The sequence below is a fragment of the Microtus ochrogaster genome, unplaced genomic scaffold (assembly GCF_000317375.1).
Source record: "Microtus ochrogaster isolate Prairie Vole_2 unplaced genomic scaffold, MicOch1.0 UNK9, whole genome shotgun sequence".
NCBI classification, from domain to species: domain Eukaryota; kingdom Metazoa; phylum Chordata; class Mammalia; order Rodentia; family Cricetidae; genus Microtus; species Microtus ochrogaster.
In genome coordinates this window covers 9,435,176-9,459,493 of record NW_004949107.1, presented here as the reverse complement: position 1 = coordinate 9,459,493, position 24,318 = coordinate 9,435,176, and the positions used below count along the sequence as shown (strand labels likewise).

The following is a 24,318-nucleotide window of genomic DNA, read 5'->3' as shown; positions in this document are numbered from 1 at the left end:
TCATTATCCAAAATACACAATGGACATTCAAAACTCAATAATAAAAAGGTACAATAGAGTTGAATCAACGTATATACAAATGAGGTTCAAGATGGCCAATAAACACACAGAAAGCTTTAAAAATCACAAAGGTTATTAGAAAAACATAAACAAACACTCAACATATTAACTTCACAGGACCTAGGCTGTGAAAATAGTAAATAACCTTAATATGAAAACTAGGATATACAGTGCTGGTTGGAATATAAATATTAGACCTGCTAAGCTGATTGTTAAAATATTAAACATGATTACTGGATCCAGCAATTATATTCATAAACAAACACCAAAGCAAGCCAATATCAAAGCAACATACTGATAACAGCCACCAGTGGAAACACTACAAATACCCAACTGGTAAATGTCTTCCTGCCTGACTTGAAAACGGCACTCAGCAGAGGCCGTTGATCTCCGAGTTCAAGGCCATCCTGGCCTACTGGAGCAGTTCTAGAAAACCAAGACTACACAAAGAAACCTCATTTCAAGAAAAGTAAAAAACAAAAAACTGAAAAATTACATAGCTGTCTTTTTATTATGGGTGTGTGCCTGTGTGTAGGTAGAGATTAGATCTGAGCAATCACGTGTAAAGATCAGAAGACAACTTTGTGGAGGTCATTTTTCTTTCACCCCTTGATGCCAGTGATTGAATAGTTCATCATGCTTTTATGGCAAATGCTCTAAGCCATCAATCCATCCTCTCGAACCAAAAATAACACTCCCTCTTTGCTTCATTTGGTTATATAATTTTAATCCATTATCAATCTATCAAATCTTTTATTTTCTACTATGTCTTAACCTTATTATATCAAGTATATAGTAAGTTACTTTGCCAATAAAACAAAAGTGACTGAAAGAAGATAATAAAATATAATTAGCTGAAAAAAGTCTTTACTTACCACAGTCCATGATTCCTGCTCTTTTGGCTCTAGAATTGCAGAATTAAATATTTCCAGTAACTGTTGAAGCCCGCCAGCAGCAACAAACTGTAAACAATTGTGAGGGTGGTGATAAGGAATATCAGCTGCACAGAATGACAATCTGCTCTGTTGACTTAAGAAGCATTTGTGAAAATGTGTGCTTTATAGAAATCAATGTCTACAAATAATAAAAAATAAATTTGGGGAAGGGTTGAAACCAAGTTTCTCAGTATAGCCCTGACCCCAGAACTCACTGTAAATCAAGATGGCCTCTAACTCAGAAATCCACCTGCCTCTGCCTCCCAAGGACTAGGACTAAAGACATGCACCACAAACACCCAGATAACAATAATTTCTATATAAAATGTTTTAAAAATTTGTAAAAAGTCTTATTAGAAGTATATAAGAATGACTTTACTATTTCAGTAAACCATTTAAGCCCAGATACTAGGCTGTCCTGATACAGTATTCCAATATGTGTTGGAGGAATGGGATACAATGATGATAGTGAAATGGGATAAACACTGGTGCTAAAATTAGAAGACACAAAGCATTAAATAATCTTTACATTATGATTTAGAGTAAAATGTAACTTTTTATCTACAATGTAAAGACTAAATTAGTCAGGGCTAAAAACAAAGATAGCTCAGACCTGAAAATTCTTGCTTTGAAAGCACAGGACTAAATCCAATTTGTGGAACCCATCTAAAAACATGGTGCTGTGCTTACAGCGCCAGCACTGGGAAGGCAGAGACAAAAGGATACCTAGGGCTTTCTGGTCCATCAGTCCAGCCTAACTGATGAGCTCTAAACTAATGAGAGATCATGTCTCAAAGGAGGGGTGAGGATAACACTACAAGATGTCCTTTGGCTTATTTATTCATTTTCATTCCTCTCTCTCTCTGAAACACACACACACACACACACACACACACACACACACACACACACACACAACCCCACGCCCGCATTTAGCTCCCCCACAAGGCTGGAAAGATGGTTAATGATTATAAAAGCACTTGCTGCTCTTGCAAAGGACCCCGGTTCCTACAGAAAGGCTCACAATCATCTTTAACTCCAATTCAAGGAATCCAGAGAGTCCTCAATTAGTCTCCACTGCATGCAAGTGGTGCACATACATATATGCAGGCAAACACTCAAAAAACAGAAAGTTAAAATAAATCTTGAAAATTAACCTTAAAATAACGATTTATAGAACCCAAAAAGTACTTTCTCAATCTTTTCCAAAACAATTATGATCAAACCTTGCAACTCCAAGAATTTTTACTATTTTCCACTTGATCTTCACTTGAATCATCAGAATCTGGATAAAGATCACTGTAACTTCCCTGTGGGGAAGGCAAAACATAAATAAGGTAGATTTCAGAAGAAAAAAAAAAAATCAATCTAGAATGAAATAATAAGATTTAGAATTCTTCTGGAGTAAAGCAGCCTTTAATGAGAACAATGGAACTGTAATTACCGTGGACTCTCTCCTTATTCTTCTGTTGGGTTTTCCTAGTGCTTCAATAATTTCAAGAGCATATAACAACTTATGAGCACTCTTAATTTTGAGAAGTTCTTTCCAATTAAGTCCATCATTGCTCTTAAGTTAAAAAAAGAAAAACGATTTATCAAGACACCTTCCTAAGACAATTCTCTAAAGTTCCAAAACTCAGAACTGAACATTAGTATAAAATACAAGACTGTGTATAATTTAAAACATTTAAGTAGAAGAAATGGTACTAATAGCATGTTGAAAGCAAAACTATTCATTAAAAAATTGTTAAGATAAATAAGTATACAAAAAGAATAAATTAGAACATTGCTATTTTAGTCTCAATATATAAATTAATGTTGTTTGTATAACATGCAGCTTTAAAATGCTATTACTAAAGGAATCACTAATCACATTATAGAGCCATTTTTTTTTATAGTCAAGCAATTTGAGATGTCAGATGTCCTCAACTCATATAAAGGGATATCAAGTCAAATAAGTGGTGCAAAACAATAAACCATTTGTTTTTTTTAATTAATTACGTGAGCATTATAATAGATCTTCCCTAGAGAAAAGCCTTGTTCGTGTAGCTTTGAAAAAAAATCTTGGGTCAGGTATAGTGATGCACACACTTAGGATCTCAGCACTTGGCAGAGGAAAGAAAATCTCTGTTTTGTTTTTTTTTTTTTAATTTTATTTATTTATATATTTATTTTTGGTTTTTTGGTTTGTTTCGTTTGTTTGTTTTTCAAGACAGGGTTTCTCAATAGTTTTGGAGCCTGTCCCGGAACTAGCTCTTATAGACCAGGCTGGCCTTGGACTCACAGAGATCTGCCTGCCTCTGCTCTACCTCCCAAGTGCTGGGATTAAACCACAAACATAAATTTTAAAAACCTCATCAATAAATAGCAAATGCAGAGCTGGAGAGGTGGCTCACTGGTTAAGAGGACTTTCTTGCATAAGTCTCAGATTCAAATCCTGAAACCCAAATGGCAGCTCAGTGCCATCCATAACTCCAGTCTCAGGGGAGCTATCACCCTCATCTAGTTTCTGTAGGCACCAGGCAAACATATGGTGCACAGACATACATGTAGGCAAAACACTCATACTCGCAGAAAATAAAATCTTTTTTAAAAAGGCAAATCCCTACTTTTCTAACCTTTGCATTTTATTTAGTATTCTATGTACCTTAAAAACAAATGACTGTTTAAATGATACCATTTTTATATTAGCAAAAGAGGGGTTGGTAAGATGGCTCAGTTAGTAACATACTTTCCAAACAAGAATAAAGATCTCAATTTGGATCCCAAGCACCCTTAGAAAAAGCAGGGCATATCTATCACATGCCTGTACTTACTACCACTGGCAGTGCAGAAACAGGAGGACACATTTGACTCAATTAGCCTAATCAGTTACAAATTCACTAACAAGATAATCAGAAGGACCAGGAGGCAAAATGGCAGGGGAATCCAACATGACCTCTAGAATGCACATACATATACACAACGAACACCGAACAAGGAAGTAGAAAGACTGTGGGCTCACCTGTTCATCTGAAATATTCTGGAATGCCATCAACATGTTTGGACATGTAGGAAGAAGCATCAGCAACTCCCACACACGCCTTGACAGATTTTCTGCATGAAGATGAAGTTCTTCACATTTTAAACTCTACATAAATAAGAACAACCATTTTATCAAGATAGATCTGAAGAAATAAAATTTTTATCTTCAGGTCAAGTGTTTTGGCAAAATTTCCTACCCTCACTTTTGGAAAAGTTTGAAATTTAGCCGTGCAGCGATGGCACACACCTTTAATCCTAGCACTTGAGAGGCAAAGACAAGTAGATCTCTATGAGTTCAAGGCCAGCATGATCTACAGAGCAAGTTACAGGACAGACTCCAAAGCTAAAGAGAAACCCTGTTTTGAAAAAAACAAAGTCTGAGATTTCAACAGTGAATACATTTCTCAAGGTAATTGTAATCAAGAAAGTAAGTAGTTATGTAGAAGCAGCAATTCTTCAATTTCTCATCTGCATTTCCTATGATGGCTGATCACTTTCCTCAAGCAACTTTTGAACTAGAAGTTTAACCATCTGTTTCAAGTCTCTTCCTATTTCTTCTTTTCAGAATATCATTCAAGTATAAAACTGAAACATTAACTTTTGACCCACAGTGAGCAAAGATTAAAGAAAAGCACAGAAATTTAAAGAACCTGCTTTTTACTATTATTATTTGCTAGAACTTATGTTGAATAAGGCAAGTGTCAGAGTTGGTAAGGTCCTTAACACACTTGTCCAGGTAGGAATTGGTAGTGCTATAGAATAGGATGGTGATGGTAGATAAAATGTGATGGAAACAAGATCACCTTTAATAGGTTTAAAGAAGAACAAAGAGAAGATTTAAGCCCGAGGACAAAGAAATGGCACCTGGTTTCTGACTTGAGCAATTAATTTGGTCCCATTTGAAATGAAGAATGGGGGTTTGTTGGAGAGATACCAGTTGAAGATGTCAAGGAAACAGGTTAAATCTGCTCCTTTCTCACTCCTTGTTTTATAGCCTAGGCCAGCCTCCCAACTCAGAACCCTACCTATTCCTCCTGAGTGATGAGATTACAATACTCTCCACCACACCTCTCTGGAGTTTGTTTTAATTCAATCATTTTTGGTAATGACTATGCTGAGGTCTTCTTTATTCATGTATCTAAATTCAAAAGTCACATTTTTAGATCTTTCAGAAAAATAGTGGTAAAGTCATGGCCTTCTTGTTTCGTAACAGTGAGCTTTTGTTTGTTTGTTTTCACTTTTTTGAGATAGGGTTTCCTTGTTTAACCCTGATGTCCTTGAACTTAGTATATAGATTGGCCTCAAACTTCCAGAGATCTGTCTCTTATCTGTGTGGAATTCTAGGCTTGTGCCCCCAAAACCTGGCTATACAAACCAGGTTTGACCTCCAATTTACAGAGATCACCTTACCTCTGTCTATAATGACTCTTTCTCTGTTTCACTACATTTAAAACAAAAACTAAAATATATGCATCTGCCTCTACTAAAATCTTTCAATATTGTTAACTTTACATTGTGTAATATGGAAAATAATCCCACAACCCAAAAGACTTACATTATTTTGCTCTGCCTTCTTTTCCATTCTCGATCCTTTAGCCTACTCTTCCACCACCTTCCAGGTTCTACATTAGTTATACTTGGCACAAACAACTGCTTATACCTATCTTAAGAGGCAAGATTGATAATTCTCAAGGATTGTCACAAGGTTGAGATGTAAAGCTGAGCCTTAAAACCATCCAACAAGCAAGTAAAGAACACAAGCAAGGCAATCGTACCAAAAGCAATCTACAGATTCAACGCAATGCCCAGCAAAATTCTTCAAAGACCTCGAAAGAATGGTACTCAACTTCATTTAGAAAAGCAAAAAACACAGGATAGCCAAAACAATCCTGTAGAATAAAAGAACTTCTGGAGGTATCACAATTCCTGACTTCAAACTCTATTACAGAGCTACAGTACTGAAAATAGCCTCATATTGGCATTAGGACAGGAAGACCAATAGAACCGAACAGAAAACCCAGATATCAATCCACACAACCTCGAACATCTGATCTTTGATAAAGAAGCATAAATATCAAATGGAAAAAACAAGTGGTGCTGGCATAACTGGATATCAACATGTAGAAGAATGAAAATAGACCCATATCTATCACCATGCACCAAACTCAAGTCCAAATGGATCAAAGACCTCAACATAAAGCCAGCCACACTGAACCTCATAAAAGAGAAAGTGGGAACTACACCTGAACGCATTGGCATAGGGAACCACTTCCTAAATATAGCCCCAGCAGCACAGACACTGAGAGAAACAATTAATAAATAGGACCTCCTGAAACTGAAAAGCTTCTGTAAAGCAAAGGATACAGTCAACAAGAAAAAATGACAGCCTACAGAATGGGAAAAGATCTTCACTAGCCCCACATCAGACAGACGTCTGATCTCCAAAATATACAAAGAACTCAAGAAATTGGACACCAAAAGATCACATAATCCAATAAAAAAAAATGGAGTACAGACCTAAACAGAGACCTCTCAACAGAGGAATCTAAAATGGCTTAAAGACACGTAAGAAAATGTTCAACATCTTAGCCATCAGAGAAATGCAAATCAAAACATCTCTGAGATTCCATCTTATACCTATAAGAATTGCCAAGATCAAAACACTGATGACAACTTATGCTGGAGAGGTTGTGGGGGAAAGGGAACACTTCTGCATTGCTGGTGGGAATGCAAGCTGGTACAGCCCCTTTGGATGTCAGTGTGGCAATTTCTCAGAAAATTAGGAAACAACCTTCCTGAAGACCCAGTAATATCACTTTGGGGTATATATCCAAAGGATACTCAATCGTACCACAAGGACATGTGCTCAACTATGTTCACAGCAGCTTTGTCTGTCACAGCCAGAACCTGGAAACAACCTAAATGCCCCTCGATTGAAGAATGGATCAGAAAAATGTGGTACATTTACACAATGGAGTACTACACAGCAGAAAAAAATAACGACAGCTTAAATTTTGCAGGAAAATGCATGGAGCTAGAAAACATTATTTTGAGTGAGGTAACCCAGACACAGAAAGACAATTATCACATGTACTCACTCATAGGTGGTTTTTAAACATAAAGCAGAGGAAGCCAGCCTACAAATCACAATCCCAGAGAACTTAGACAACAATGTGGACACTAAGAGAGACTTACATAGATCTAATCTACATGGGAAGTAGAAAGTAGAAAAAGACAAGATCTCCTGAGTAAATTGGGAGCATGGGAACCTTGGGGGAGGGTTGAAGGGAGAAGGGGAGAAGCAGGGAGGAGAGCAGAGAAAAATGTAGAGCTCAATAAATATCAATAAAAAAATAAAGAAAAAAAGGAACAAACAAACATGACTAAAACAACTGTTAGAAATGGTGACATATACCTGTAACGAGAGCACTCAGAAAATCCAAACAGGGGTACAGATTGAGCTATAAGTTGTACAGACTGAGAACTACAAGTTGAGATTTTTATCATATTTCTTATCCTCATAACTGTTTCTTTGTCATCCTTCTAATTCAGATTTGAGATGGTCTCACAGAAACCATACCAAACCAAATAATTATCACGTGATTTTTCTCCCACTTATGTTCCCCTTAAAATTAATTGGATGGCACAGTTCATCCTTAAAAACTAATTTATCAGAAAATATTTGCTTGTTGGTATACTTACAAGGTATGTCCAGCTGTCTTACACAAGACAGCTTAAACTGCCTATTAAATTGCCTTAAATTGCCCATTTTCATCATCCTTGTAAAGAATACTTTTATTACAGTATGCCTAGGTCATCTTAACCACAAACAAATGGTTCGAGCAAACAAACAAAAATTACTTAGGCTGTGTGATAGTGGTGCACACCTTTAATCCCAGCACTTGGAAGGCAGAGGGAGGCAGATCTCTCTGACTATGAGGGCAGCCTGGTCTACAGAGTAAGTTCCAGGACAGCCAGGAATACACAGAGAAAAACCTGTCTCAAAAAAACAAAAACAAAGGAAACAAACAAAAAGTGGTTCCTAGGCTTTTATATTAAGAGATTAGAAAGTTATTTCTTACTATCTCAACAGAAATGACAAAATATATGGGAAAGAAATCTGATCATTACCTCACTGTCATCCACCGCCACTTTTCCTGAGGGTGGTTTAAATGAAGCAAGCATTTCTAATAAATCAAAGAGAGTAGTTAAATGGGGTTCTTGTAACAGCAAAAGCATCGGAATGTTGTCCTTTTGAGGGGGTGGGAGGCAAGATGCAGGCAGCTGAACACCTTCCCCTTTACGTTCTCTCCTTGGTGCACCCAAAGATACAAATACCATCTACAAACACAACAAAGAAAGACAGAAAACAATTAGAGAAATAAGAAAAAAATAGATTTTTTATTTATAAAACAATAAAATTAAAGTACAACCTAACTTTACTTATAATTTCAATGCATAGTCGTAAGAAGTATTTAACTATATTTTCCAACTATTCAGTTATTAACTTGCTGAGCCAACACATGACTAAAACTAAACCACAACTTATGTATGTACCTGCATATCTTTAAAACCAAGTTCATGAAGTGCTTTTTCATCATAGTCTGTTGTTAATTCATGTCCAGATGAGATCATCCTGACAGGCCCCATAAGGCCACCTGAAAATCACCAGAATAGGGAATAAACTGTTAATGCCATTTGCTAACAATAATGCAATGGACCAGTACATTCACTGTTCATTAAACCTAAATGTAACTCCTGAGAAACACAGAAAATAATAGCAAGCATGCTTCCTGCATGTTTTCTATTTTCTTAAATTATGTATTAAAAGTAACAAGCTATATCTTTTTTTACCACTAGTATATGTAACTTTCTTCAATAAAATACATAAACAAACCTTCAGTTCCAACAGGTGCATGTTTCTTTTTTTAAACTTACTGAGGGATTCTAGCCACTAAAACATAGTAGATGTCCAAATTAATTACTATTTAGTGGATGGTATTATAATAGTAATAGCAGTAATAATAGAAGTGCTTAATTGGGAAATGAATAAAATTATTGTGAAATAAATTAATCAAACTATTCGTTTTTGATTTGTCTTTAAATTAAGGAGGATCTCAATCTCACTATGAAGCTAGGGTTCCTGTAACAGCTTCCTACATGTGGGGATTATACCAAATGCCACCAGACACAGCTGTCATCAGTGCCTAATTTTATGATTTCTTACTCACAGTTCCAGGGATCAAAACCAAGAATTTTTCACATGTGAGGCAAAAAATTCTATCAGTGAGTGAACCCCAACCTTGAATTTTATTAATGCAGAAAAATATATTTAGTGAGGATAAAGCAACTATTTTCAGGAATAATGAGTAAAGCAGGAAAATTCTTTACATAATGACATAACATTTCTATTTTGCATGTGATAGCAAGGCAGGGTCAACTTAGGGCCTTGACTATGTCAGGCAAGTATTTTTATTTATTTATTTATTTATTTTTTAAAGTTTTTTGAGACAGGGTTTTTCTGTAGCTTTGGAGCCTGTCCTGGAACTAGCTCGTGTAATAAGGCTGGCCTTCAAACTCACAATGATCCACCTCCCTCTGCTCCTGAGTGCTGGGATTAAAGGCGTGCGCCAACACCGCATGGCTACCAGACAAGTATTCTACCAATAAACTAGAGTCACAACCCCAAAAATGGCACATCAAAGCTGTAAATTACTTTCCCATTCACACCAAGAAAATATAGGAAGGCCGGGCGGTGGTGGTGCACGCCTTTAATCCCAGCACTCAGGAGGCAGAGGCAGGCGGATCTCTGGGAGTTCGAGACCAGCCTGGTCTACAGAGCTAGTTTCGGGACAGGCTCTAAAACCAGAGAAACCCTGTCTCGAAAAACCAAAAAAAAAAAAGGATAGGAAAACAACTCATTTCTCACAACGAGACTGATTGTGGCCATTATCGTCCCTAGAGTAGAACTGTCATGTAGTCACACCAACATGTAGTCTTTGCAAGGGTTCAGAAGGTAATTTTCATAGGAATTATTATACTACTTGGGGGGCAGATGCAGGTGGATCTTTGAGAGTTCAAGGCCAGCCTGGTCTACAAGAGCTAGTCCCAGCACAGGATCCAAAACTACAGAGAAACCTGTCTTGAAGAAAAACCCAAAACCAACCAACGAAAATCAAAAAACAAAGAAAACAAAATATTTTTAGAAGCCTAAAAAAATCCTGTGAGAAACAAATGATGTTTGTGAACAATACCCCAACCACTGTTCTACTGATACCTAACAAATGATACCAAGACCAGGAAAGCAGCCATGAGATCTTTAAACATTTAAAATTGCTGATGGTCTGAATGCTTTGTTCCCATACAAATATGTTAAATGACATTGGTTCCTTCATGCAATAGTATTTGGAGATGAGATTTGTTGGGAGGCCTTTAGGACAGAAGGGCAAAGCCAATACAGATGCATTAATACCTGTACAAAGGTCTGGACACAGGAGCTCTCTTTCTTTCTGACCTTTTTAGAGTTGAAGGCATTGTACTGAAACAGAAAGCAACCCTTACCAGATTCTGGTACTATAATCTATATTTTGCAGGACAGTATGAAACAAGTATCAGGTTATACTCTGTCTGCGTAGGCGTAATGGCTCATTACAGATTACATCTGTAATCCTAGAACACTGAAGTCCTGGTAAGAGGATTCCTGAGAGTCTGAGTCCAGCTTGGGGCTATACAGTGTGTTCTAGGTCAGTTTGGACTCCAGAGTTAAAATCCCATTTTCAAAATTAAAATAAAAGGAACAAACAAAAACACACCACCAACAATAAAACCTTCCATTAAAGCAACTGTTATAGCAACACAAGATGGACCAAGACAGCTGCTATATAATAAAGCTAAAAACTGTACTGAACATGTCAACTGTTAAACCTACCAGGAAACTCTCCTTTTCTGTTGCTTTGACCAAATTCCTGTAGCTGAGCTTGCTGATTTATTTGTTCTTTCTGTAAGTTTTCATACCAGTGAGTTACTTCAGCCCTAAGATCTGCTACCTGGTCACTGGGATACATTTCAATAGTCATCTGAAATATAAGATGCAACCAATTACAAGTTACAAAAAACGTACCAGACCCAATCAACCGAGCAAAGATTTGTAAAGATAAATGTTACCAAATTTGGAAATTAAAACCTTGTAACTACCTTGTCAGGAAGTCCAGCAGGCTGACATACAACCCTTAGAGGCAAAGACTGTTTGTCACTCAGTGCTTTCAAATGACTACTAATACCAGTGCCCTCAATCTGCCACTGTCTCAGATGATATGCAAACCTAAAACAACACAAAACACACAAAGAGGAAACAATTTTGAACACTTTAATGTTACAAAAGTTTTTAAAATTTTTTAAAAATAGAAAAAGTCCACAAAAGTTTACAACAATTTTTGACTTAACATATTGAATGAATTATTGGAGGGGAAAATTCCATTATATAAATCGTTAAAGGAGTAGGAGGAGAAGTAGGAGGAAAGTAAAACAGAATTCAACATTAATCTAATAATAACGTATCAAGTTATCATTTTTACATTTAGAAGAAAAGATGTTAATACTTTCAAAGAATGATATCCATTGAAATATTCTTGAGATATAAGAATATATTCAAGTTATGTAAATCAGTTTAACAGAATAAGAGATTAGATTTTACCCAAAAGCACAAAAGTAAACTGGATTAAAAGACTAATTTTAGTTGGCTAGAGTGATGATGCTCTTGCAGAGCTGGTGTTCAATTTTCAGCAACCACACGATGGCACATAACCAGCGTAACTCTAGTTCCAGTGGATGAGACTCCCTGGACCTTGGCATACAGCAGGTACATATACATACATGTGTCCAAAACAGTTGTACATAGAAAATGAAATAAATTCTTCAAAGTACTCTTTACCCACCCCCAAATTCCTTAATTCCTATACATGTTTATATCTGTGTTTATATATCTACAATATAGATGGATGGAGAGATAAATGTCTAAGACTAATCGGGAGTTCTGACATAAAAAGAAATTAACTTATTTCCTTCAAGTGAAACAATACCCTGGGTTATGACTGAATAAAAGAGTAATTAAAAGAATGCCTTCTACTAAATATTTCAAGTTTTAGTTTTTATAACCTTGCTTCCCCTGATATTTTGATTTCAATAATTTATATTATTCTTGGAGAAAATGGGCAGGTGATCTGACACACCCTAGTAGCGCCGCTGGTCACTTCTGAAATTAAACCTCTCTCTAAAACGTAAATTCTTTAAGATAATACTACTATTCACTATAATACAAGCTATCTCAAATTTTTATCTACATGTTACATAATTTTAAATTTATAATAACTACATTGAGCACTTGATATACAGGGAGACAAGACATGTTGGGCAATACATAACTTTTCAGCTACTGCTCTGGTTTTGGTTTTTTTTATTTAGTAAATTTAATGTAATTAATGGTCTACTAGTTACTCACAGATATTCATATAATTTGACAGCAAGATTAACTTTAGCATAAAATGAATCAGATACATATGAAGGACACAGGATATTTCTTCACAGTATCACCAAACTAGTATGGATGAGAAGGAGTCCTGGGTTTAAACTCCGTAAACTCATGAAAAGTATTACTGAGCCTTTGAAAATGAAAAGTAAGTACTTTTGTATTTTATGTTAAATACTGGTAAAATTACAATGTACAAGACCTATGGATTTGTGCTAACGTACCAGTTCACTACTCTTCACATAACAAAATTTGTTCATAAATAATTCAGTATAACATTAACGGCAAGTATGTCTAACATGAAACAGAAATTACAGACTTTTATAAATAGTATCTTAGTGTAATGTTTGAGTTATACAACAAGTTTGGATTGACTTTTTAATTAATTTGAATGAGACCACCACATCTACTTTATTTTAATTTTTCTAATGTGGTACAGGTTCAGGGGCTCTGATGTTTCTGTGCAAAAATTCAAGAGTTCTCTTACACATTGTTTAAAAGCACAAGAAAGATTTAGGTAAATCTCTACAAACTAATGATAAAAGAATCTTGCACTACACAAATGTTTCAAATCATGTATACATATAAAAAATGTATAGGGGTATCTTTTTTACTGAGTATTTCCTACCAGTTCACTAAAATGTCAAAAATATGAATTGCATGTGATTTTACAAATATCAAACTAAGATCTGAGGTTGAAAGAAGTTATAACTTTAACAAATTTTCAACACAGTTCTTAGTACTTTTACATTAATACTCATCGTTAAATGACTTTTAACAAACAGAATTTTGTAATTAAAACTATCTACTCACCTTTCATTTCGGTTGATATATTCATAAATGTTAATTTGCTTTATTTCTGTATTACACAGGGTATGTCTAAATTAATTATATAGATATTCATTAACACAGAAAGTTTTGGTCATGTTTCCATGGTAAATGGAAATTCAAAATTAAAATACTCTTTCCTAGTCCAGGAAGAAAAAAAAAAAAAAAACAGCAAATGAAACAAATGATTCAACTTGATAAAATATGAAAGATTATATGATGTTGTTGGGGAGAGTGGCAGTGTAACTTGTCTCAATGTTGTGTTCCTGCCTTTTCGGTCATAATTAACACCTCCGTAGAAATGGAATTCTGTCCAGTTTCTTATTCATGCATAACTGCTGAACGCCTTAAGATTTTCAAATCTGTATATTTATGAGGATATTATATTGCCTGTTTCAATAGGAAAATGATACCTAAGTTTCTATAGCAAAAATTTTCATTACAATTCATTTATTTTTGGTAAATTATGTTTCCTATGTGCCCACGACAAGAACTTTAAGAATACATATAGAAATGCTATCAATAAAAGTATTGAAACTGATTTGTATAGTACAATGTAACAAAATTACCTTCTCCTAAATGCTTCCAGATGTGTCTTCAGCATAAGTAATCCTCTTTCTATAACTGTGAGACTTGAGTGTGATTCTTGTTCAAGACTGCTAGAAGCTATCATAAGACTTTCCATGCACTTGCTAATAAATTCTTGCTCCTTTTCCAAACCCGTTTTACCTGAAACCCAGATGCATATTCATTACACTTTTACATTTTTATTTGCCTGTATTAAAGAAAATGAGCCAAACTGAAGCTTAGTAAAATCTCCCTGGGGAAAAAAAAATACTTATAAGAACTGGAACTGGTGGTACATGCCTGTTAGTCCATCACTAAGGAAACCAAGGCAGAAGATTGAGAATTCTAAGCCAACTAGGGATAGCAAGACTGAGTCTCAGAAAAAATAAATACAGATGGTAAGTAAGATGGCTCAAGAATAAAAATAACTGGGCTGGAGAGATGACTCAGTGGTTAAGAGCATTGCCTGCTCTTCCAAAGGTTCTGAGTTCAATTCCCAGCAACCACATGGTGGCTCACAACCATCTGGAATGAGGTCTGGTGCCCTCTTCTGGCCTGCAGACATACACACAGACAGAATATTGTATACATAATAAATAAATAAATATTTTTAAAAAAAAGAAAGAATAAAAATAACTGGCTACTCTTACAGAGAACTCAAGTTCAATTCCGAGTACCCACATGAACCATCTATAACTGCAGTTCCAAGAAATCTGATGTCCTCTTATGGCCTTTGTGGCATTGCACACATGTGGCACACATACATAAATTCAGGCAAACACGCAAACAAATAAAATCAAAAGTCCCCAAAAAGTTTTAAAGGAACAAACAAAAAGAGAAATCGTGAAATTTTACAAACATTAATTTTTACTTTTTAAACAGTATTTCAAATTACTTACCATTAATGTAGTAGGAGTTAATATACTGAATAGCTGCTCGACTGACATCACCAGATTGTGCTCTTAATGCAATGCCCCAAAACTGGTCCATACCACACAGCTAAGGATTAAAGACAAAGACATTTTTAAAGTTTGTTTGTTAAATGAAGACAGATTATTAGATTAAAATAACAAATATGGAGTTAAACAGTAAACTTAATACTTTATAAAGTACTAAAAGTGTAGTTTATATAATTGGACATTATATAATAATCATCATTAAGAAAAGTTTACATACTTCCTTAGATAAAAATCAATTGAATTTATTTATAAAGCAGGAAAACTATATATGATGCTTAATAAATTACATGAAACACAATAATATAAAACATGCAGCAAAGGAATAAAACCAACAAATTATAATAACTTACAAAATACTTCAATGCTTTTCATCCAAGTTACACTGATAAAGCTATCACTCTAATGCAGTCATTCATAATTTAGTGTACACAGTAACCAAATTCTTATTCACATTAGTGATGTTAACTAGAGATACCAAAAAAAATGTTTCTGCTAAGTGCTACACAGAAACAGCTCAAGTGAAAGTCCTCAAAATGTGGACAGAGTGAAGAAAGACGGTCTCCCAATGGATAACTGGATAGCCTCAGTAAAATACCAGATAGCAGAACATAGTTATTAAGTATCAATTAAAGATTGTCTGATTGTCTTGAAACTATTAAATAGAAATGTAGTAATATTGGTGCTAAGATTAAAACTTAAAAAACAAGAACAAAATAAGCCCTACAGTCTGGAAAGATGGCTCAGTGGTTAAGAGTACTGGCTGTTCTTCCAGAAGTCCTGAGTTTAATTCTCACCACCCACATGGGGGCTCAGAATCATCTATAATGGAATCTGGCTGTCTCTTATGTGTATGAAGATAGAGCTTACATGTACATAAATAAATAAATCTTTAAAGAAAAAGTCTCATATCACTATATAAAAAAAAAGGCACAATAGGAAGACAGGAAAGAACACAGCTGTTAGAAGCAAAATTATTTTGTGAGACAACATCTCATGAAATCCAGAATGGTCTAGAACTAACTATGTAGTCAAGAATTAACCTGAACTTCTTATCCTCTTTTTTCCACAACCCAAATCTGGAAATTACAGGCGTGGACTACTTTCATTACTAGGTTTATGGGGCACTAGTACTGAAACACAGGGATTTGTGCCTGCTGGGAGACCATTCAACAAACTAAGCTATATCACCAGCTCTAAAATTATTATTTATAATACAGATTACTAACAATTTTATCCTCCTCATATAAAACAAAATTAACTACACACAATAATATAAAAATAAAAAAGCTACCAATTCACTAACTAGAAGATGTTTAACAAGAAAGACCTTAAATAACAGTTTATTTTAGAAGAATAGTGACAATCATCCAAATACATTGCAGTCACCCATTCTGGGGAAGGAAAATATTTTAACGCCAAAGGTAAACTAGAAATTTGTAGAAGTGTGCAATTAATCATAATGACTGATCTATGTAGATCATAGAAAAAAATCACTACAAATTACATTACATATTAGTATATACTGCTATAAATAAAATCTTAGCTATAGCAAAAGGCAGGCATATTGAACTTCAGAGTCAAGGAAACAGCTCAGTGTAAAGTGCTTGCTCTCAAATATGATGGGCTGACTTAGACACACCAGGACACATATGGTAGAAGCAGGTTGACTTCTGTAAGCTGTTCTCTGACTTCCACAGAAGCACAACTGTGTTCACATACAAATAATTAAAGTTTTTAAAAGTTGTTTCATGCAAATTAAGTTTTCCATAAAATAGTTATGTTTTCCAGAAACTGCAAGAAAAATAACAGAACAGGCACCTATCCTTCTAATCACAAACCAAATAATGAGACATTTTAAGGCAAAAGTATACTTTCCTTTGGCAAATATAATAAAATCACAACACCAAAGTGCAAATATAAAGCATTTAAAGTTTGAAATAACAGCTGGTGATGGCACACACCTTTAATCCCAGCACTCAGAGGCAAACAGATCTCTTTGAGTTTGAGGTTAGCCTGATCTACAGAGCAGGTTCCAAGACAGCCAGGGTTACACACAAACACACACACACACACACACACACACACACACACACACACACACACACACACACACACACACACAACCCTGTTGGGAAGGGAGGAGAGACACTTGAAATAAAATTAATCTTTATAATAAAGGTAAAGTTTATAGAAAGATAACTTGGCAATCTAATTTCAAGAAAAGAAAAAAATCTCTCAAATTTTATCTGACAGAACACTAAGTCTAAAACCTTACCTCAGAATTTGAGCCACCATCATAGGCACTGGTAGCCAATCGAGCCAAGTTACACAGATGCTGAAACAGGTTTAAGCCAGTCATGCTAATTGTTTCAGGTTTTAGCTGGGGCATCTTAAAAAAAAAAATGTTAACAGATTTTATTAGATTATTAATTTTACTAAAGACAAGATAGATGGAAAAACATCAGAAAAGATCTGGCAATAATGTAAACATTTAAATAATTTTTAAAAATTCTATTCATGCAAAGCCTGAAGACAAGTGTGCTTCAACCAGGTGCACCTGACTGATGTTTACTTCAATCACAAACATACACGCAAATCAAGAAAAGTAAATAAAAATGTTTTGTCATCTATTAAATATGACTATATACATTTATGATATCTAACTAAATGTAGTTTGTATTGAAGAACAAAAGTTATGATAAAAATAAATTCTATCTGTACCTTGCTGTAAAACTCATTTATTATATTGTAACCCAGAGACATTGTGAATTAGCCAGAAACCTTTCTAATCATAAATAAATAAGTAAGTTGGGCAGTGGTGGTATATGCCTTTAATCCTAATACTTGGAAAGCAAAGGCAAACAGAGATCTTTGAGTTCTAGCCCAAACTAATCTATAAGAGCTAGTTCTAAGGCCGGGTGGTGGTGGCACACACCTTTAATTCCAGCACTCGGGAGGCAGAGGCAGGCAGATCTCTGTGAGTTCCAGACCAGTCTGGTCTACAAGAGCTAGTTCCAGGACAGGCTCCAAAACCACAAAGAAACCCTGTCTCGGAAAAAAAAAAAAAAAAAAGTGGGGGGAGGAGGGGGTAGTTCCAGGATAGGCACCAAAGCTACAGAGAAATCCTGTCTCGCAAAACAAAATTAAATAAATGATTAAGTAAATGATTAAATGAATGGTTAGTCAGACAGACAGACAGACAGACAAGATAAACTAGCCAGCCAGCTGGGTGGTAGTGTGCACGCCTTTAATCCCAGCACTCGGGGAGGCAGAGGCATGCCGAGTCCAAAGCCAGGCTGATCTACAAAGCAAGCTCCAGAACAGTTAGAACTGTAACATAGAGAAACCCTGACTCGAAAAATAAATAAATAAATAAATAAATAAATAAATAAATAAATAAATAAAACGATAGACAGACAGATAAGATACGTAAATAAAAAGGGCATGAGTGAAAAAAACCCTTGGTTTTCAGTCTCAACTTGCTATGTTGAACGCCTGATCCTCTTCCCACCACCTCTAAAACATTGAGATTATAGGTATGAAATACCACAATCTACACACATCTTTTTTTTTAACAAACATTGATTCAAATGTTATAGTTTATATAATAGTAGCTACCTGCAACATCTGATTATGGTGAACAGAAACATGTATGTTACTATCACCACTATACTTCTTACAAGGCTGTCTGTCTCAAGAAGCTCACAAATGTGGATATTAGCTTATAGTCGGACAAAAGACAGATTGAAATTATGGAAATTTAACTCAAGAAGACTCTGGACTTAGGAACTATACTTGTTGTTGTGGGCACACATTTAAAACTGACAATCATTTTTAAAATTAAAGACCTAAAGACCAACATTTATGGTTAGTGCCAGTCTTAACATTATTCTAATTGCTCTAAGTTATTAAATAAATAATAACTATATTTATAAATATAATCTAAATTTACCTGATGCATCTGTTTACTCTGAAAGATATATGTGAGACAGGAAGAATAAGACAGGGAGTACTGCAGGAGTCATACTGCAGGAGATTTAAATGCATATACAAAAATAAACAAAAAGAACTTCAAAGATGTAAAATTACCTTCTCCAGGAAAAGATGTTTGTAGGTTTCCATTCCCATTGCATGTTGATCTTTACTTCGAACTTGATTTAAAAACCAGTGAAGTGCATCATCATAGCACTCAGAATCTTCTACTAAACAATGCCATAAAATGTCGACTTGCTCTAAACTTAACCCTAAACAAAAATGATAAATTTTATGCTTTATTGATTTTAGAGGGAAAGGTGTGATATACACTACTGCTATATAGCTCACTCTGGCCTACACTTGTATTCTACCTGCCTGCATCTGCCAAGTGATGAAATATTGGTGACTTACCACATCTGACTTGTTTCATAAATTATTCAAAAAAAACAACTGTGCATCTCCTTTTGAACATATGTGTATATATAGTTTGTTTTTCATGAAATGCATATGTTGTTAATTACTAGTACTAATTCCTTATGATTTTCTGTCTAAAAATTTGAATCAGGATTATATAAACCATTGTGGCCCTAATTGATTATACTAAAAGCAGCTAGAACCAACTATGTATATAAAGGAGCTAACTGACAGCATATTATTTCTGAAGACAGGGTTTCTCTGTGCAGCCCTGGCTATCCTGAACTCCTTCAGTAGCCCAGGCTGGCCTCAAACTCAAGAGATCCGCCTACCTCTGCCACCCGAGTGCTGGAATTAAAGGTGAATGCTGCCACCAACTGGATAGTTGACAGAATATCACAAAATAGTATTTTTTAAAAAACTTCACTAAGTTTTGCTGTCAAAGTAGATATATCAGAGCTAGTGACGAGACGCAACAGTTTGAGTGCATGTACTATGCTTCTAGAGGACCCATAACACACATTAATCGGCTTACAGCCACCTATACCTCCAGAGGACATCTCTGACCAACGTGGGAACTCACACTTGGATAACATACTCACAAAGACATATGCAACATACACATAATTAAAAATGAAATAAAAACAAGATATTACATATGCATAATCTAACATGACTATAAAAACCACAAAAACTGTTGTATGCCTGGGGATATAGTTCATTAGTGAACGATGAGGCCCCTGAATACAATCTTTCGAAACACACACACACACACACACACACACACACACACACACACACACACACATTCACACACACACAAAAAAAGGAAAGTCTTCTTAAAGAGTTTAGACCTACAATAATAGGTCTAAAGGATAGTGTCATGGTCTTTAAATGTAAATACATCACTGTATTACAGTGACAACAGGCTTTGAGCTTAAAATTCTTCTATCTTGTGGATAGGTGGATTACCTGTCCACCTGGAGACAATCACAGAAATTTTGAGGATTCAATTCTAAAGCTGAGGATTACAAGAGTAGAAAGCATGTACAAAGGCTGTCCATGGGAGACAGGATAACAAACATTATTTTTTATAAACTATGGAAGAAATCCCTATGAAGAACAAAGCAAAAGTGCAGGAAATGAAGAAATACAAAGGATTCCCTTCACCAGATTCAGATGACATATAGAGTATTCTGACCCAAAAATCAAAAGATTCCCAAATATAACAAAGAAAAACAGATTTAAAAAAAAAAAAACTCTGTAGAATGAAACAGAAAACATTACAGGCAATCACAAGTCTAAATATAAATTTAAAAAAGACAAGGCAAAGGATTTTTAACTTTCTGAGTTCATTCCAAAGCCTACTGTGGTTTCCTATACTCTGGGAGGTCATGAAATTATAGAAACAACCAAAAAGCCCGTTACTGAGAAATCAAATGGCATTCCACAAAAGAAAACATTCACCTAAGTATCAATATTCTATATGAAAGGACTTATGACTTCAGTAACTATAATCGTAGCCCTCAGACCATGAGTCTGAAGAATTTTAAGTTCAAAGCCAAATAATGCTTTCCAAGTAGTTTAGGACAACCAGAGCCATAAGTCAGACCCTGTCTCAAAAGTAATATGTCGTGTTGCAAATTATTTTCTAAAAAGAGCATGTGCTGCTTAGAGCCAACCTGAGGGCTGACAAGATGGATCAGTGGTAAGAGTGCGTGTTGCTCTTAGAGTGACAGAAATCAGTTCAAAACTGCCGCTAATTTCAACTTCAGGAGATCTAATATCCTATTCTAATCTTGGTGGGCACCAGCACACATCTCTCTGTCCCTCTGTCTCTCTCTCTCTCTCACACACACACACACACAGAGACAGAGAGAGACAGAGACAGACAGAGACAGAGAGAGACAGAGCCATGTGTTGGTGGTACAGGCCTTCAATCCTAGCACTACAGAGGCAAGAGGATCTCTGAGTTTGAGCACACATCTCTTTCTCTCTGACACTGACATACACACACACACACACACACACACACACACACACACACACACACACAGTAATGTGTTGGTAGTGCACGCCCCTAATCCTAGCACTATAGAGGTAAGAGGATCTCTGAGTTTGAGGCCAGTATGGTCTAGCTGGACTACAGAGACTGTTCCAGAACAGTCAGGGCTACACACAGAGAAACCTTGTCTCAAAAATCAAAATAAATTAAAAAAAAAAAAAAAAGAATAAAAATTAAGATAAATCATAAAAGATAAAAGGTAACATAAATTATCATAAGTAATGTTCAGTATGTTTTAAAAAGAATAAGATAACAGTTAAAAGATTCCACAATAAAAAGTATTGTGGCTAATTATAGTGAATTATGTAATTAGACTGGCTAAAATTCACTGAACCACAGAAAAACATTCAATAGGTATTAGCATTGGTTATTTTTATAAATTTTTCAAAATTGTTCTTTTTTTAATGTATTAATGTACCCAGCATAATTAAACATAACTATACTATGTTTCTAATATTATTATCTTCTGAGTGGAGTGGTTTGGGGGTTTTGTTGTTGGTTTTATCTAGACAGTAAATTTTTTGTAGAGAAGCTATACTGCATAAAATAAACACAAAACTCAGCAGCTATCAGACATTGTTTATACTAGTATTTGTTTTTCCTATCTCCATATGATGTTATATTTTGTTTCTTATTGCTTTTAGTCAAGTGGGGTACAATAACGTAATAAAACAGAACATAAACATGCTATTAAAAAAAAGATATTGTGTTTTACTTTTAAAATTATTATGAAAAACCATGAGGATGTTTTACTTGAAATGTGTATCAAAAATATTTTCATGAAATTTCTAATGCCAATACCTAGATAGGTTCAGGTACTGCCACCTGACAAGTCAGGTATCTACAGCCGACATGGCTCTAGAGAGATTCCTTCAAATTGTCCTATGGTCTCCTTATGTACCCTTAATAAGCACATGTGTACAAACACACAAATAAGTTAAAAGAAATTAAAATCTTACTGAAATGATCAGGTGATCCCAGAGTTGAAAACACACAAGTTAGGAATTGAAGTCGAACTTGAACTTCGGCACTATGGCTGTACCTACAAAGAACCATTCAAATAATTAACCGAAGACCCATTTCTTTCTTCTTTTTTCATGATTTTTTTGATAATGAAGAATGGCCTTTCAAGGCAACCATCCTGCTTCACCAAGCACTAGGACTACAAGTCTAAGCTACCACACACAACAAGATCCTACATCACTTAGTAAGATGTTTACTGTTCTTAACCATAATGTAGGAAAAAAAAGTCATATACAATTTACAATGCCCCACTGCCTTAATTATACAACTATATGCGTTTACAAGTTCATGAAAATTTTTGACTATAATGAAACTTACTTTCAAGTTTGTTTTTGAAAACCTTCAAAATCTTTTAATATTTATTTTATGTACATAAATGTTTTGCCTGTGTCCACAGAAGTTAGAAGGCATCAGATCCCCTCAATCTGGACACACAGATCTCTATAAGGCACCATGAACCCATGTCTTCCGTAAAAGTAGCCAGTACTCTTAAACACTGAGCCATCTTACCAACCTTCAAGTTAGTTTTTTAAATATATAAATAAAAAAAATAACTTAAAGATAAAAAACGAAAGTATGAAAAATCATCAGTAAGCAAAAGATATGCTATTTCAAAATTATATTATATCCACATAAAATAAAAGTTAAGAAATGAAAGACTATATGTTAATCTGTAATGCACTTGTTATATCACTATCCATGTAGATGTTATTTAACTTAACACGGTGGAAATTTAGTTCATAAAAAATATCCTATACAAAGTTGGCGCTAAGATTATTACTTCAAACTTAAATAATTACCTGAACAAAATTTAATAGTAACATAAAAGTTGTTATGAGCCTGGTTCAGTAAATTAGTTAGTTCACATAATTTTCTAGGAACTGAGTTTATACGCATCTGTAAAGCACCATATCCTATGAAAAGGGAAGGATTTGACCATAACCCCAATGTGATCGTCTGAATACCAGAAAGCAGAGTTCTGTACGTATGTTACAGATAAAAAAGGAGTCACTGAAAGGACACTGACAGGACAGGGAGTGAGAGTAACAATTGGATTTCCATTTGAACAACACTCCAGCAACACACTGAACTATGATTTCAAGGATCAGTTTCTGTGATACGAAACTAAACCATGAGTTCTTATCTCTGTTACAGAATAAAACACACATTGAGTTTCAAACTGCTCAAACTGCTTTGCCAACATATAGCAGCAGCCAACCTAATCTCTAATCTATATCAGAGTTAATAGATAATTCTGACAACCTTGTAATAGAATAATGTTTATAATTTTCTGCTAAGGGCAAAATTTCAAAAGTGTCATAAAGTGACATGTTACTATAAGAGATCAAAGGTTAAAAGTTTTATTCTAGCCAGGAAGTAGTGGTACACACATTCAATCCCAGCACTCAGAAGGCAGAGGCAGGAGGATCTCTATGAGTTCAAGACCAGCCTGGTCTACAAAGCAAGTTCCGATACAGCTAGGGCTGTTACATAGAGAACTCTGTTCTCAAAGTTCCTAATGCTACAACCCTTTAATATAGATCCTCATGTTGTGGTGACCCCCAACCATAAAATTATTTCATTGTCACTTCACTATAATTTTGCTACTGTTACAAACCACAATTGTCTATGTTTCCCCTGTGAAAGAGTGCTTCAAACCCCAGGAGTTGCCAAGGCACACAGTTTGAAAACTGCTGTTCTAAAGACAAAGATCATCAGTACCTTTTCTGTTTTTCAGTGGCTATCTAATGTATTAGTTGCTTTTTGTGAGAATGAAAATAGCTTGATTAGGAGAAAAGGCAAGTAGTAAGCAACTCACAACCTAATGTGCTATCAAGATAAATTTAAAATTTTAAAAAAATTAAAAGGCTTTTAGTACCTTCTAGATTTTAAATAGAAAGGCACTTTGTAGTAGAAGGATTATGAGCACAGAGGAACAGAATT

The 24,318-nt window shown here is 35.0% G+C and overlaps 1 protein-coding gene across 1 annotated transcript in view; it reads right to left on the bottom strand.

The window, feature by feature from the left end:
• Usp34 (ubiquitin specific peptidase 34) overlaps positions 1–24,318 on the bottom strand; it is a 180,481-nt gene that overhangs the window by 76,815 nt on the left and 79,348 nt on the right. The window contains exons 21-33 of the mRNA XM_013353501.1: positions 22,311–22,393; positions 18,987–19,141; positions 17,173–17,286; positions 14,838–14,937; positions 13,941–14,100; positions 11,214–11,340; positions 10,948–11,095; positions 8,577–8,677; positions 8,151–8,360; positions 4,000–4,125; positions 2,440–2,562; positions 2,222–2,305; positions 936–1,022 (exon numbers count right to left, since the gene is read on the bottom strand). Coding sequence (XP_013208955.1) covers positions 936–1,022; positions 2,222–2,305; positions 2,440–2,562; positions 4,000–4,125; positions 8,151–8,360; positions 8,577–8,677; positions 10,948–11,095; positions 11,214–11,340; positions 13,941–14,100; positions 14,838–14,937; positions 17,173–17,286; positions 18,987–19,141; positions 22,311–22,393 — 1,618 coding nt within the window. The remainder of the gene's footprint in view (positions 1–935; positions 1,023–2,221; positions 2,306–2,439; positions 2,563–3,999; positions 4,126–8,150; positions 8,361–8,576; positions 8,678–10,947; positions 11,096–11,213; positions 11,341–13,940; positions 14,101–14,837; positions 14,938–17,172; positions 17,287–18,986; positions 19,142–22,310; positions 22,394–24,318) is intronic.